The sequence below is a fragment of the Lolium rigidum genome, chromosome 6, assembly GCF_022539505.1.
Source record: "Lolium rigidum isolate FL_2022 chromosome 6, APGP_CSIRO_Lrig_0.1, whole genome shotgun sequence".
Taxonomy (NCBI): domain Eukaryota; kingdom Viridiplantae; phylum Streptophyta; class Magnoliopsida; order Poales; family Poaceae; genus Lolium; species Lolium rigidum.
The window spans coordinates 8254013-8268052 of NC_061513.1; the positions used below are offsets into that span (position 1 = coordinate 8254013).

The window sequence follows — 14040 nt, forward strand, 5'->3', positions numbered from 1 at the left end:
TGGTTGAGAATCCTGATAGTATTTTTTTTTGAGGGAAGTATAATATTTTCTATATGCGTATAAACCCGAGCCTCATTTTAACTGGGCCAGACCGATAAACCAGGTACAAGCGGCCCGGCTCGTCGGCCCACTCAGCAGAACTAGAGTATAAGACCGCTCTCCTGCCGAACCCTAAGCGCCGGCGCCTCCACTTCCCTGCTCGCTCTCCCTCGTCTCCTCGCGCGCCGCCGCCGCCGCCCCCCGCGCCGCCGTTCGCGCCGCCGAAGATGTTCACCGCCAGGAGGAAGATCCAGAAGGCCAAGGGCGTCGACCCCACCGAGTTCGAGGACACCGTCGCGCAGGTGAGGGGCTCTCCTCTGCTATTTCCACAACTCCTCTTCCCCGTTCGAACCGGGCTAGGTGTAGTAACACGCCTGATATCTTGCAGGCTTTCTTCGACCTGGAGAATGGCAACCAGGAGCTCAAGAGCGACCTCAAGGACCTCTACATCAACACCGCCATGTAAGCCGCCGCCCGCTACATCCAGCCCCTCTAGATCTTCTCTTTGTTTGGCTGTGGGTGGCGCGTAATGGTGTGGTGGTGTTGCGTTTGCAGCCAGCTGGACGTCGTCGGGAACAGGAAGGCCGTGGTAATCCACGTGCCCTACCGCCTGCGCAAGGCCTTCAGGAAGATCCACGTCAGGCTCGTCAGGGAGCTCGAGAAGAAGTTCAGCGGCAAGGTGAGACACTTGCGTGCCTCCTGTGCTTTGAGTTAGCATTTGTATCAGCAGCACTGAGCAATTGTGGTTGGAGTATATTTGGGGGGTGCAAGAATCTAGTATTACCATGTTCGGAAGGGAATTTAGTTTCTAGCACTTTCTACCAAACCAGAACATGATATGCAATGATGCTATTCCTTTACTAACATTGAGATGATAGCTAAATTGCACTATCATTTTTGCTATCTATAATAAGACAATTGCAGCTATCAAACATCCAAGTCTTGCCTTCACCATATGTTCTGTTGCATGCAAACATACAAGTCTTTACTTTACAATTGCAGCTATCAAATATACAAGTCTTGCCTTTACAATTTCAGCTATCAAACATACAAGTCTTGCCTTACCATATGCTGTTTTGAGCTATAATCTTCTGAAACTTGTTGATTTGTACTGTATTCATGCACTTAGTCCCAGATCATCCTCTGAATTAAATGCATCAGTTCATTCAATTTAACATTTGGTTGTTTTGGTCTTGACACGTTGTTTAAATTGTGAAAGACTGAACAGGAGTCAGAATAGTGAACTGATCATGTGCTTCTTCCCTTGCACAGGATGTTGTTGTCGTTGCAACAAGGAAGATCGTGAGGCCACCCAAGAAGGGTTCAGCTGTTCAGCGCCCTCGCACAAGAACTCTGACATCTGTCCATGATGGCATCTTGGAGGATGTTGCGTACCCAGCTGAGATCGTCGGAAAGAGGATCAGATACCGTTTGGATGGTGCCAAGATCATCAAGGTATACTCCGTAACTTTTGAGCTTATAGAAATGCTAAGAGAAGTAAAACAAATCATATACTGCATTGACACGGTACATGTGTTGACTGCAAACTCTGATTATGTCCCAGTTGTTACACTAGTTTAGCAGCATACTTCCCTTTAGACTTTAGAGCCTGATGAGCTAGCAATACCCAGTACTGATCCTTCTGTTATCTTCTTGCAGATCTACTTGGACCCAAAGGAGCGCAACAACACGGAATACAAGCTGGAGACCTTCTCCGCAGTCTACCGCAGGCTCTGCGGGAAGGAGGTCGTCTTTGAGTACCCCGTGACCGAATCCGCCTAAAGATGCACGCCTTGGATATCTCCATTTTATTACCTTTGGAATCCAGATGTATTGGTTGAGGTCTCAGTCACCTGCTGATTAGGGAGTTTGCTGGAGATGTCAATGAACGTGAACAATGTTAAAGTTTTGAGCATTAAGTTATAGACCTCTGCTCGGTTATCCTGTTGCATTTTATTGTTTCTAATTGCTTGATCGTATACTTCCTGAGAAAATTCAGTTCTGTGCATCTTGGTGGTATTGGTATCTCACTTTTTGATAGTATTCCATCATCTGTCTAGGAAAAGTTAAGTAAGTTACTAATTTTTCTTTTCCAGGAAAATATACATTATAAGCTGGAAAATGTAAGCGATAAATTTAGTTTGTTTTTGCCCCTAAATGATTAGATTCATTGCATGAATCTGACACATAACCAAAAGACTCCTGTTAGCGATTGTTTGAAGACTTGCAACTTGAAAATCGCACAATATTTTGTATCAATCATCAAAATTTAGAGTGCAAGCTGCTGGATTCTAGCCAGCGAAACTTCACATCACTGTAAATTGCCAAATCCTTCCTCTTGTGGTCTATAATATAATGCAGCTGCCTAAATATCATTTTGTCATTTTTCTCTGCATGTAACTCAACATTGTGAAGTGTTACATCAGCAACAATGTTATCTACTCAGAACATATTTAAATCTTGCTGCTGATAGCGTATGCAAGAATCCACATGTCTCACACAAACGGATCTACATATCTCATGTTTTATACTTGCATCATGTTTCCTAGTAACAAAACAAATCTTGATTCACATATCAAAATCGCACAACAGCTGTATAATTCCAGTTTCAGATGATACTGGAACAGATTCACATTCAACAAATTTGGAAATCGCAATATCATATATCCTAAACCCCGCATAGGACATGAAGTCTACGACAGGAAGATGATACATGAATATACTTCCCCTTTCCTAGAATACAGTATATAAATATACTTGACAATTTGTATCCTGCATTATCGTCTGCCACAACCCAACGACATAGCATGTTTTCTACTAACATATGGTAATCCCTAAACCACAACTATTAGAAGAGATGTGAGATCTTCTATTTAGTAAAAGGATGATGTGGCTGTATAGTTGTTGTCTATAAGTATGTAGTACAAATGTAACAAATCATAACCAAGCCACTACAAAAGTATTGTAGATTGAAAGAGTACTATTGGTAGACAAGTAACTTTCGACCACATTGTAATACTATACTATTATAACAAACCAATGAAACCATAACCAAGCCACTACAAAAGTTAGGTGGTAAACATATCCAAAAAGAAGTTTTCTTTTTTCTTGCGGCTATATCCTAAAAGAAGTTAGTTAACTAGAACTTAAAGCCAACTATATTATGAGTTGGGCATGCAAAGAAGCTTCACAATACATTTCCCTAAAGAAAACAGCTTCAAAATACATAGATTCTACAAAATCAAGAGACTGTAGTAAGAAAAAAAATTCAAACCTCAAAAAATGAAAGAGATTGCGCAGTAAGTGAAATGGAGGACACTAAATATGCTACGGACACAGGTCTTGCTATTAAAATGGTGAATACATATGATGGAATTCTTGTTAGAATCACATATGCATGTTCGATAGTTGAATTTTCCTCTTCTTTTTTGGTAATTACAGAGCTGGCTGTCCTGTTTTTTCTCTCTAAATAAATGACAAGAACAAAAACAAACAATACACACAAATTGGTTAATGGGGGCTTAGAAAAAGGAAATGCAACATAGCTGCACTTCATAGGAAGTATGCAGCAGAATGAAATCGATTCTCATAGAAATTATGCAGCAGAACGAAATCCAATCTCCCCATAAAATCCATTAGCTCCGACATTAACTTCACTAATTGTTCAAAGCATCAAAAGGTTTCTATGAGAATCAGCAAGCCATACTTAAGATACAAGGAGCAGAGGAATGTTCTTCGGGTTGTCAATACCAACCAGGTATTCTTTTGCATCAACAAAGTACTTGGTAACGGTTAAGTCATCCCACGGTTTCCCATCAATATCTTCTTTCGCAGATGATAGACAACTGAATACTCAATTCCTTGAGAACCTTCAAAATCATTCATGTCCAATGTTCTCACCATCACCAACCAAACAAGGAGGCCAGCCCATATTATACAGATGGGCAACCCCATCAAAGCTCCCCTGAAGCAGTAAATCAAGCACCATGGTCTCCAATGAAAGCGAGAAGAACCAGCAGTGGAGAGTGCCGATATGGGTGGTGCATGTCGCGGAAGTGCACGAGTCCAGGACTTACTTGCACAATTTTGAGATGGAGCTGCATGTCCAGAACGGAGGCGTGAGTGAGCTGATCGATATGTTCATCCAACTGGAGTAGAGTCGGCGGCGCCCAAATCTCGGTCCCATCCACGCTAGGACGACGAATCCAAACATGAAGGGTGAAATCAGATGCATAGACAATGCAGAGTTCACCATTGCTAGTCTGGCCGATGCCGATATTGTGCCCGGACTTGGGCACTCCCGGGGGCAGATCCACGAAGGAGACATCCATGGTGGCGGTGTGGATCCTTACCATGCGCGCCTCGCCGTGATACGGCCAGAAAACGGAGCCACCCACCAGCGTGCCGGCCATGTACTTGAGGCAGGCTGCAGTATCCGCCGACGCGCGCGCACCCACGGCCCGATTTGGCCCACTCCGACGTGTCCGAGGAGAAGACGGCGGCGCGCACCCTGCGCCGGTCCGTGCAGACGCAGGTCACGCGGAACGACCAGGGGCTCTCTTCGGAGGAGACGAGGTGGAAGCCGAGGACGGAGACGTCGCGGCGGCTCCCGGACACCATCTCGCCGGGCACCGGCGGGAGGACGTCGACGGCCCAGGTGATGGGGTTGAGGGCGGCGACGGACGCGCGGCCTGTCTTGGCTGCCGTTCCACAGGAGGACGTAGCCGTCGCGGCAGTCCGCGAGGCTCCAGCCCTTGGGCGACGGCGGGAGGGAGGTGAGGAAGAAGTCGCCGCGGCGGAGGGCGGCGTTGACGACGGGGTCGGAGCGGCACAGGGGGAGGAAGGAGGGGGCGCTGCAGTTGGCTATCTTGAGGAAGAGGCCGAGGAGCGGCGCCGGGTGGAGGGCGCGGAAGAGGCGGCGGAAGGGCCGGGAGGAGCGTACGGCGCTGAGCCATGGACGGCAGGTGAGCGCGGCGCGGACGAGGGTCGGGAGGTCCGGGAGACGGAGGAAGATCTCGCGGAGGTCGTCCTCGGTGAGGGAGAATATGGTGGAGGCGGGAGAGGTGGAAGTGGTGTTGTTGGCGGCTGCGGCGGTTGTGATGGTGGTGGCGGCGGTGGCGGTGGCCGTGGACGGGGTCGCCGCCGGCATCAGCAGTTGACTGGCCATTGCTCAAGTCGAGTGGCTGGAGCGAAGGAGCGTTTTTTTTTACGGGAGCGAAGGATCCTTTTTATTTAGGGGGGACCTAGCTCGAACTGTACATAGGGCCCATGTCCATATCCTATACTTGCTTTCAGCCCTATTTAGGGCGACTTCTTTTGGGCTCCTGCTTATGCATAAGCCGGCTTATAGAAAACGGTGGGTAGAAACTATGGTGGAAAGAAGTTGATAGAAGCAGGTTCCTCCTATTCTTTTGGGCTTCTGAAAATTTGGCTTATTCAATGGGTTGAGTTATGAAATATCTATAATGCCCCTAAGGCCCTAAATTAGATATTTGTTCTAGATAAATGATAGTAATACATATGTGTGCTAGTTTTAAGTGAAAAATGGGCTATAAACGCATCAATAAAAATTATGCGAAGACAAATAATAATTAAAATTACCAGCAGTGCAACATATATGACAAATCACTGTCACAGCCATGAACATGTACAGAAAGCATAAACAAACTGAGATGATTCTGAAATTAGAGGCAGTCCATGGTGATTGAGGAGAGCCGGCCGCAAGTAGCTGAGGGCGGGGCCGGTAGCGGCGACGGGCGGGCCGGCTGCGAGCGGCGCCGTTCCGTGCGGCGTGAGGAGAGGCGCAGCCGGGAGCGAGGGCGGGCGGGCGGCGGCCGGCGGCGCCGTTCCGTGCGGCGTGAGGAGAGCCGGCAGTGAGGAGCTGAGGGCAGGGCAGGGCCGGCAGCGAGCGGCGAGCGCGGCGACAGGGGTAGGCGGCTGCGAGCGGGCGGTTCCGGCCGCGGCGAGCGGGCGCGGCGGTGGGGGTAAGCGGCTGCGAGCGGGCGGGGCCGTCGGCGAGCGGCGGCGGCGGGGTGGGGTGGGTAGTTTGGGGGAGAGATGCGTTCGACGCGGCCAGTTTCGGCTTTTCTTTTTTCCCTTTTCTATTTTTCTGTGACGGAGGACGGCTTCGGAGTGGCATCTACCATAAATTGTATTGAACGTGAGGGGCTGGTTGATGTACCGGTTCGGTTGCCTCGCTCAGAAGCTCGGGAAACTGGTCTTGGGCAGTTTCTCCAATTGCACTTGACGCTGGCTTCTCGGCAGAAATAAGCTGAGCATAAGCTAGACAGTTCTTTTGGGCTTCAATGGTTTGGTACCCAGAAGCAGGCCTATAAGCCCAAAAGAAGTCGCCCTTAGTACTCCAAGAGGCCGTTAAGCTTACATAGAGCTGATGCTTGGGAAAAGCAAAGGGAAATGGTGAGGAAAAGGCCCGTCTTTTGCTATAGTTTTGCCTCTCACTATTTTGTAACATGTGATATGTTTATCCTTTACTCATCAAAAAATGTGATATGTTTTACAAGTGTTTTTTGTGTGTGGAGTTCCTGTTTCGATACGGGGAATCCCCGTATCGAAACAGGAACTCCACACACACAAAACACTTGTCTATGACACTTGTAAAACATATCACATTTTTTTGAGGGGTAAAGGGTAAACATATGTTAGAATTGTTTTACCATTGCATTTATCATGTAAGATTTGCTTCCCCACGCGGCAGGAACTTATTTTCCCAATGGCTGGCCTTATGCTAGTCCTACCACTGCTTTTTTCTTTTCTTTGCGGGATACCGCTGCTTCTTTCTAGACAAGTACGGTAAGTTGGATTGTGGAGAAGGAACGACGCTACACTGAGAGGGGATGAGTTGTGGGCGATTGGGATAATTAGTGTTAGGGTTCGAGGACAAGTAATTGTATATAGTACCCAGAGTCTACATGCTTTTGTTTAGGTATAATTTTTTTCACATGATAAAGTGAGGGAACATTATAGCGGGCTAAAGCAACACACTTTTATATAGGTAATAATGTTTTAATTAGGCCCTGAAAATTTAGTGTTAGTTGTACAACCTTCTCTAGTCTTCTTAAGTGAAGAAACTTTGGAACTAGGTGCGTGACAGTGGGGAGTGAAAATCGTGAAATGTCCAACACATGGAAATTGGAAAACACTTTACATTGGCTACTACGCATAGCATGCTTCTTTTGATCTTCACTCAAGCTAAGACGACGGCCGATTTTTCTACCTACAATTTTTCCGTGATTCATGATATATTGATGTGGCACCCACGCAGAGCAGCGAATGCAATGGAGATATGAATGAAAGGTTTTGGATCAATTGTGTGGGGCGGAGCACAAATACAATTGAAAGAAAGGCGTGCCTAAAAGAGGTATAGAGATGGCGAGGGGCGGCGTCATATGATTAGTAGTGGTGGTGGGTCATGGACTCATGGTAGGATGCGAGCGAGAGTGACAACTGGTTCGATAATCTGGTAGGAGGACGGATTGTAGTAGAGACTAGGAAGAGGACAAGTGGCTAGCGAAAGAGGTGAACGGGCTGGATTCGAATCCAAGTGTTGATTAATCTAAAATGTGGTTTGGACTAAAAGAAATAGGCATTTGTACATGAATTACAGAGGAAATGTAGGCTCATCGAGTTGGACCTTCAACACAACGATCATACGAGATGATATAAGGACATGGGGACACTGGATGATGTATGGCGGTTTAGCGCAAAAAGTTCCACTCGCTCGTGAACTGCTAGATGGAGAAATCGAACAGCAGTTTACAGGAGTACTCTGTTTATAATTGGATAACTGACGGAAGAGATGTATCAAGTCCCGTTGTTAGCATGATCTTTACCAATGACAAAGCAAATCTGAAAGAGTTTTGGGATTTTTTTTTGAGATCAAGTTTTGGGAAATTTGTTAATGGTGACAGTCGGGGGCCCGTGGCGACTCTATTAGGCCTTGTTTGGTACTAGTTTTTCAGTGGGGATTAGTAGGGATAATACTCTAGAGTATTGGGTGAATCACTGCTGTCACCCAATCCCCACAAAATCCCATCCCCAATCCACTAGGTAGGGGTAGAGTATTGGGGATTGAAAAAATTACACTAAAATTTGGGGAAAAGTGGGGAAAAGTGAGAATTAACTCTCTCATACTCTAGCACCAAACATGCATTGGAAATAAGTGGGGATTTAAAATTTAGAGCGGATTATCCTCGCTAATTCCCACTAAAACTCTAACACTAAACAAGGCCTTACAGGGACTGTGTTTTTGCCAAGCAGGCAAGCATAGGAGCAAGCATCCATTTTTATGAGCAAGCATCAGCTCTATGAAAGCTAACCGGGCCTTGAACTACGCGATTGGGCCCAAAGCATCCATTTTTATCCAGAAGCACATTCGGTCCGGGCTCCAGCCACTCGCCTCCAGCAATGGCCACTCAGCTGCTGGCGCCGGCGCCTCCATCCACGACCACCACCGACGCCACCATCACCGCCGCTGCAGCCGCCACCACCACCACCACCTGCACCTCCACCGCCACCACCATATTCTCCCTCACCGAAGACGACCTCCGCGAGATCTTCCTCCGTCTCCCGGACCTCCGGGCCCTCATCCGCGCCGCGCTCACCTGCCGCGCATGGCTCCAGGCCATCCGCTCCTCCCGCCCCTTCCGCCGCCTCTTCCGCGCCCTCCACCCGGCGCCGCTCCTCGGCCTCTTCCTCGAGATCGGCAACTCCAGCGCGCCCTCCTTCCTCCCCCTCCGCCGATCCGACCCCGTCGTCGCCGCCGCCCTCCGCCGCGGCGACTTCTTCCTCACCTCGCTCCCGCCCCTGTCCACGGGCTGGGGCTTCGCGGACTGCCGCGACGGCTACGTCCTCCTCTGGAACATGATGCCCAAGCGGCCCTCGCTCGTCGCCCTCAACCCCATGACCTGGGCCATCGACGTCCTCCCGCGCCTGCCCGGCCAGATCGCCACCGGCGGCCGCCGCGACTTCGCCGTGCTCGGCTTCCACCTACTGTCCTCCGACGAGAGCCCCTGGTCGTTCCGCGTGGCCTGCGTCTGCGCGGACCAGCGCAGGGTCCGCGTCGCCGTCTTCTCCTCAGACACCTGGGACTGGGCCGTGCGGCCGTGGGTGCACGTCGGCGGGAACTGCAGCCTCAAGTACAGGGCCGGCACGCTGGTGGGCGGCTCCATCTTCTGGCCCTACCAGGGCGAAGCGCGCATGATAAGGATCGACACCGCCACCATGGACATCTCCTTCCTGGATCTGCCGCCGCAAGTGGAAGTGGCCGGATTCAATTTCGCCGTCGGGGAGACCAAGAACGGCGAGCTCTGCATTGTTTATGAGTCTGCTTTCTTCCTCTTTGTCTGGATTCGTCGTAGTGTGGACGGGACTGAGGTTTGGGCGCCGTCGACGGTGCTCTCTCTAGGCGAAGAACTCGACCGGCACACTCTTGCCTCCGTTCTGGACGTGCAGCTCGATCTCAAGATTGTGCAAGTAAGGTCTGGACTCGTGCACTTGTCGTCCACGTGCATGACCCATGCCGGCACGCTCCACTGCTGGTTCTTCTCCCTTCCATTGGAGACCATGGAGCTCGAGCTACTGCTTGAGGGGAGCTTCGAAGGCGATGTCCATCTCTACAATATGGCCTGGCCTCCTTCTTTGGTTGGTGATGATGAGAGCATTGGGCATGGATGATGCTCAAGTTTCTCGCTGAATTGAGTTTGTGGTTGTTTGTCATTTGCAAAAGAGGAAATGGATGGAAATCTGTGGATTATAAATAGTACATTGTTGATGCAAAAGAAGAATATCTGGTTGGTGCTGACAACCTGAAGATCATTCCTTAACTCCTTGTATCTCGAGTAGTACTGTTTGCTTATTCTCGTAGAAACCTTTTGATGCTTTAAAACTATTCGTACGATTAATGCTGCAGCTAATCAAATGAATTTTATTGAGAGATTGAATTCTCTTCTGCTGCATAGTACTACTTCCTGTGGAGTTCAGCTATGTTGCATTTGCTTCTTTCTAGGCCCCCACATTAAACCAATTTGTCCCTGCTGTTTGTGTTTTTGTTTGTCGTTTATTGATAGGAAAATCAGGGCTGCTAGCTCCGCAAATTAAAGTAAATTTTGAGTAAAATTGAACCGTGGTCCATGTATCCATGATTCTTACAAGTCTTGTTATACTTATTTACCATTTTGCCAGCAAGACCTGTGAGCTGTTGATGTCTATCAATTTTGTTGTTCTCCACTTCTTTTACTGCACAATCTCTTCAATATTTTGAGGGTAGGAAATTCCTTCTTTTTTCCATTAATTTACTGCACAGACGGCTCTTGATTTTTGAGAATTTGTCAAGTTTGTCGTATTCCCAACTCATATAGTCGGTTTTTCAGTGCTTAACTGACTTTTTTTTTTGTATATGTTTCCTACCTAACTTTTGAGAATCTATGTAGTTTCAGCGTGTACCACACATTTGATAGCAATGTGGCGATGAGTTCACGGTCGCAGACCCATTACTATTAACACATTTTTTTTTCAAAGCACAACAAGCGTTCACGTCCTGTACTTACATTGTGATCTTACCATATAGTGCGTCGTTGGGAGGAGAATTGCGGCTGGAGTGATTGGGTTTATTGTCTTGGAGAAGGTAATTCTGGGAGAAGAATTACTCAGATGAGTACATTCAGAATACACCACTGGCAGAGTTGAGCACTTGAGCATGCATTTTAGGCAAGAGCAGGCATTGGTACATGTCGGTGGAAACTGCAACCTCACGTACATGGCTGGCACGCTGGTTGGTGGCTCTGTTTTCTGGCTCTATCGGGATGAAGTCCGCATGATAAGGATCGACACAACCGCCATGGATGTCTCCGTGGATTTGCCCTCGCTGGTGGAGGTGCCCGGTTTCAATTTCGGCATTGAGGAGATTGGGAATGGTGAACTCTACATTGTTTATGAATCTGATTTCTTCCACTATGTTTGGATTCGCCGTCGTAGTGTGGATGGGACCAAGATTTGGACACCGCCGACTATACTCTCTTGGGTGCAGAGCTCGACCGGCTCACCCATGCCTCCATTCTGGACGTGCAGCTTGATCTAAAGATCTTACAAGTAAGGTCTGGACTTGTGCACTTGTCGTTCACATGCACGACCCATGCTGGCACACTCCACTACTGGTTCTTCTCCCTTCCATTGGAGACCATGGAGTTTGAGCTACTGCTTCAGGGCAAGTTGATGGCGTCGCTCATCTGTATAATATGACCTGGCCTCTTTGTTTGGTCGGTGATGATGAGAGCATTGGACATGAATGATGTTGAAGGTTCCTTTAATGGAGTTTGCTGTTTGTCTTTCGCAAAAGAGGAAATGGATGGAAATTCTGGATTATTGAATACTTTGTTGACACAAAAGAATATCTGGTTTGCATTGACAACCTGAACATTATTCTTTGGCTCCTTGTATTTTAAGTACTTCTTGCTTATTCCCATAGAAACCTTTTGATGGTTTGAAAATTCTGGTACAATTAATCCTGGAGCTAATCAAATAATTTCATGGGGAGATTGTATGTAATTCTGCTCCACGCTTCTTTCTATGGAGTGACGCTATGTTGCGTTTGCTTCTTTCTAGGCCCCCCATTAACCAATTTATCCATACTCTTTGTGTCTGTGTTGTGTTTGTCGTTTCTTAGAAAACCAGGATCGCTAGTTCTGCAATTACACTAAAACTTGAGTGAAATTGAACTCTGAACATGCTTCTCTCCGTGATTCTAACAAGAATCCAGTTATTCATATTTACCATTTTGCTAGCAAGACCCGTAGCAATATTACTGTTTTCCATTTCTTTGACCGCATTCATTTTTTAGAGTGGAAATTCTCTTCTTTTCCATTGTTTTATTGCAGGATCTCTTGATCCTTGATAATCTATGCATCGTCGTTGCATGCCCAAATCATGACATACCGGGCTTTTTAAGTGCTTAATTAACTACTTTTTATATATGTTTCCCGCATGACTTTTGAAGTGGCTTGGTATTAAATTTTTGTAATTGTAATTTAGCAGGCAGCAACATGACAACTCCTAACATGCGTTGTCGCAGGCCCAGCACAACCTGAGCTCATGTCCTGTGTGTACTTACATTGTGATTTTAATGAAACACAACAACAGAACACATACCCTAAGCCCCTTTATAGTAACTTCCAATGTGGAGATTGGATTTTCCACATGCTATGATGCATTTGCTTTTAATCGATTTGCGCCTACTGTTTGTGTTTGTGTTCGCCGTTTATTGATTAAAAACCCCCGCCTCCTCTAGCTCGGTAAATTACTATAAATCTTGAGTGAAAATGAACTGTATGCATCTATTTGTCATTCTAACAGGAATGCTGTTATATTCACCATTTTGCCAGCAAGACCTGTTAACTTTCCATATCCGTAGCAAGTTTATTGTTTCGCGTTTCTTTTGCTGCACGATCTGTTTATTTTTGAGGGTGGAAATTCTCTTCTTTTCCATTATATTTTACTACACTGTTTTCTTGGTTTTCGCATGACAAACTCATACTACAGTCGGTTTGTAAGTGCTTAACTGACTTCTTTTTGTACCTTCTGTAGTGGATTGGTTATGATTTCCGTATGTTTACATTTTAGTGCGCAACGCTTACTTGACAGCAATGTGACAATGGATTCATCATTCATGGTCGCAGGTCCAACATTTTTGACACAATTTTTTATAGAGCACAAGAAGCTTCTTTAATTGCATTCTGATTTTAATGAAACGCAATTGCTCAACATCAGGGTAAAACTTCAAATGGAGGCCAAGCTACACGTAGCGCTTTATTTTCAAATACTTAGAATTCGTATTTCAAAATTTTGGAAAATCCGAATCAAAATTTTGGAGATAGCTAATAATGTATACTACAATGGTCTAAAATCTTAATACAAACTACATTATATTTTAGGCTACACAAAAATGACTAATTACAAATTTTATAGTGAATAGTACACATTTCAAGACTACTAATTTTATCAGATTTTGTCAATTTTGTATAGCATATAATAAAAATGAGTTTGCATAAAGATTTTGCACCATTTGTAGCATACATCAATAGCTACCTCTAGGATTTTATTTTAGTTCTTTTAAGAAAAATTAAAATTCGAATTTTAAGTCTTTGAAACTAAAGAGCTACATGTAGCTCGACATTCAAAACACCACGCTTTCCATACATACTTGCTTCATTGGAACCAAACTCAGCATCAAATTGTGTATGTATCGAGCAAAATGATTTTTTACAATGTACGCCCGCATACATTACTTGTATTCATAAACATAACAATACATAGTTCGTAGGTATACACGCAACATAACACAAGGAGAATACAAACGGATGACCTGCTGCCTGCAAATTGCCGCCACCGCAACTACCAAGAGCACACATCCTCCACCGTCGCTGGAGAAGAAGAGCACCAGTAGTTGGTCCACACTTTAGGATGAAGAAACCCCTAGCCATAAGGTGTTAACGGGCGGCAGTAGCCACCAGCCCCGTAAGACTGAAACTAACCTGATAAAAAAATCAGCCGGAGGAGCCTTCCAAGCCTCTTCAAAGCCGGATCCAGGGTCAGCGCCACCCCGCCCTCCAAGCGGCCGGATCCCCCACCGTCATCCACAAACATGCCGCAGTCAAGACCGCTACAATCCAAGAGCATCCCATCCTTATCGCCACGCCACGACGCAACATCAAAACGAAGCCACGCCAAGCTTGGACTCCACAAATCTCTCGTCGGCGTCAGCAACACATCCGATGAGCAGAGACATGGACTGAGAGACCATTATTCCTAAGAGGGCCATCAGCATCTCCTGCACCATGATGCTGACAGAGGAACCACGAAAACCAGAAAACCAAGAACTACAACACACGCACAAACGAGAACCAAGCCTCCCCTCCGCCTCACAATGCCAGAACGGCAATCAGAGGAGAAGGGGAGCGGCAGGTGCGGTTGTTTCTTTCCCAGAGAGAA

The 14040-nt window shown here is 46.6% G+C and overlaps 2 protein-coding genes and 1 pseudogene across 2 annotated transcripts; 2 read left to right on the forward strand and 1 right to left on the reverse strand.

Annotated features, from left to right (window-relative positions):
* The first annotated feature begins 223 nt into the window (after positions 1–223).
* On the forward strand, positions 224–1980 carry LOC124661423 (40S ribosomal protein S7-like). The gene is made up of 5 exons (XM_047199277.1): positions 224–341; positions 428–501; positions 595–718; positions 1312–1494; positions 1699–1980. The coding sequence occupies exons 1-5, from the start codon at positions 267–269 to the stop codon at positions 1819–1821; spliced, it is 579 nt and encodes a 192-aa protein (XP_047055233.1). The 5' UTR covers positions 224–266; the 3' UTR covers positions 1822–1980.
* Positions 1981–3634: 1654 nt separating this feature from the next.
* LOC124662124 lies at positions 3635–5206 on the reverse strand (annotated as a pseudogene).
* A 3257-nt stretch (positions 5207–8463) lies between these two features.
* On the forward strand, positions 8464–10018 carry LOC124662125. The gene has a single exon (XM_047200008.1). It carries the CDS (start codon positions 8464–8466, stop codon positions 9730–9732), a length of 1269 nt encoding a protein of 422 aa, XP_047055964.1. The 3' UTR covers positions 9733–10018.
* The last annotated feature ends 4022 nt before the right edge of the window (positions 10019–14040 follow it).

What these genes read in the sequence shown, in the direction of transcription:
- LOC124661423 (XM_047199277.1), top strand. Translation starts at nt 267, where the DNA reads ATGTTCACCGCCAGGAGGAAGATCCAGAAGGCCAAGGGCGTCGACCCC. An exon ending in TCGAGGACACCGTCGCGCAG is followed by an intron (nt 342 to 427) that starts GTGAGGGGCTCT and finishes GATATCTTGCAG; the next exon opens with GCTTTCTTCGACCTGGAGAA. An exon ending in CTCTACATCAACACCGCCAT is followed by an intron (nt 502 to 594) that starts GTAAGCCGCCGC and finishes TTGCGTTTGCAG; the next exon opens with CCAGCTGGACGTCGTCGGGA.
- LOC124662125 (XM_047200008.1), top strand. Translation starts at nt 8,464, where the DNA reads ATGGCCACTCAGCTGCTGGCGCCGGCGCCTCCATCCACGACCACCACC.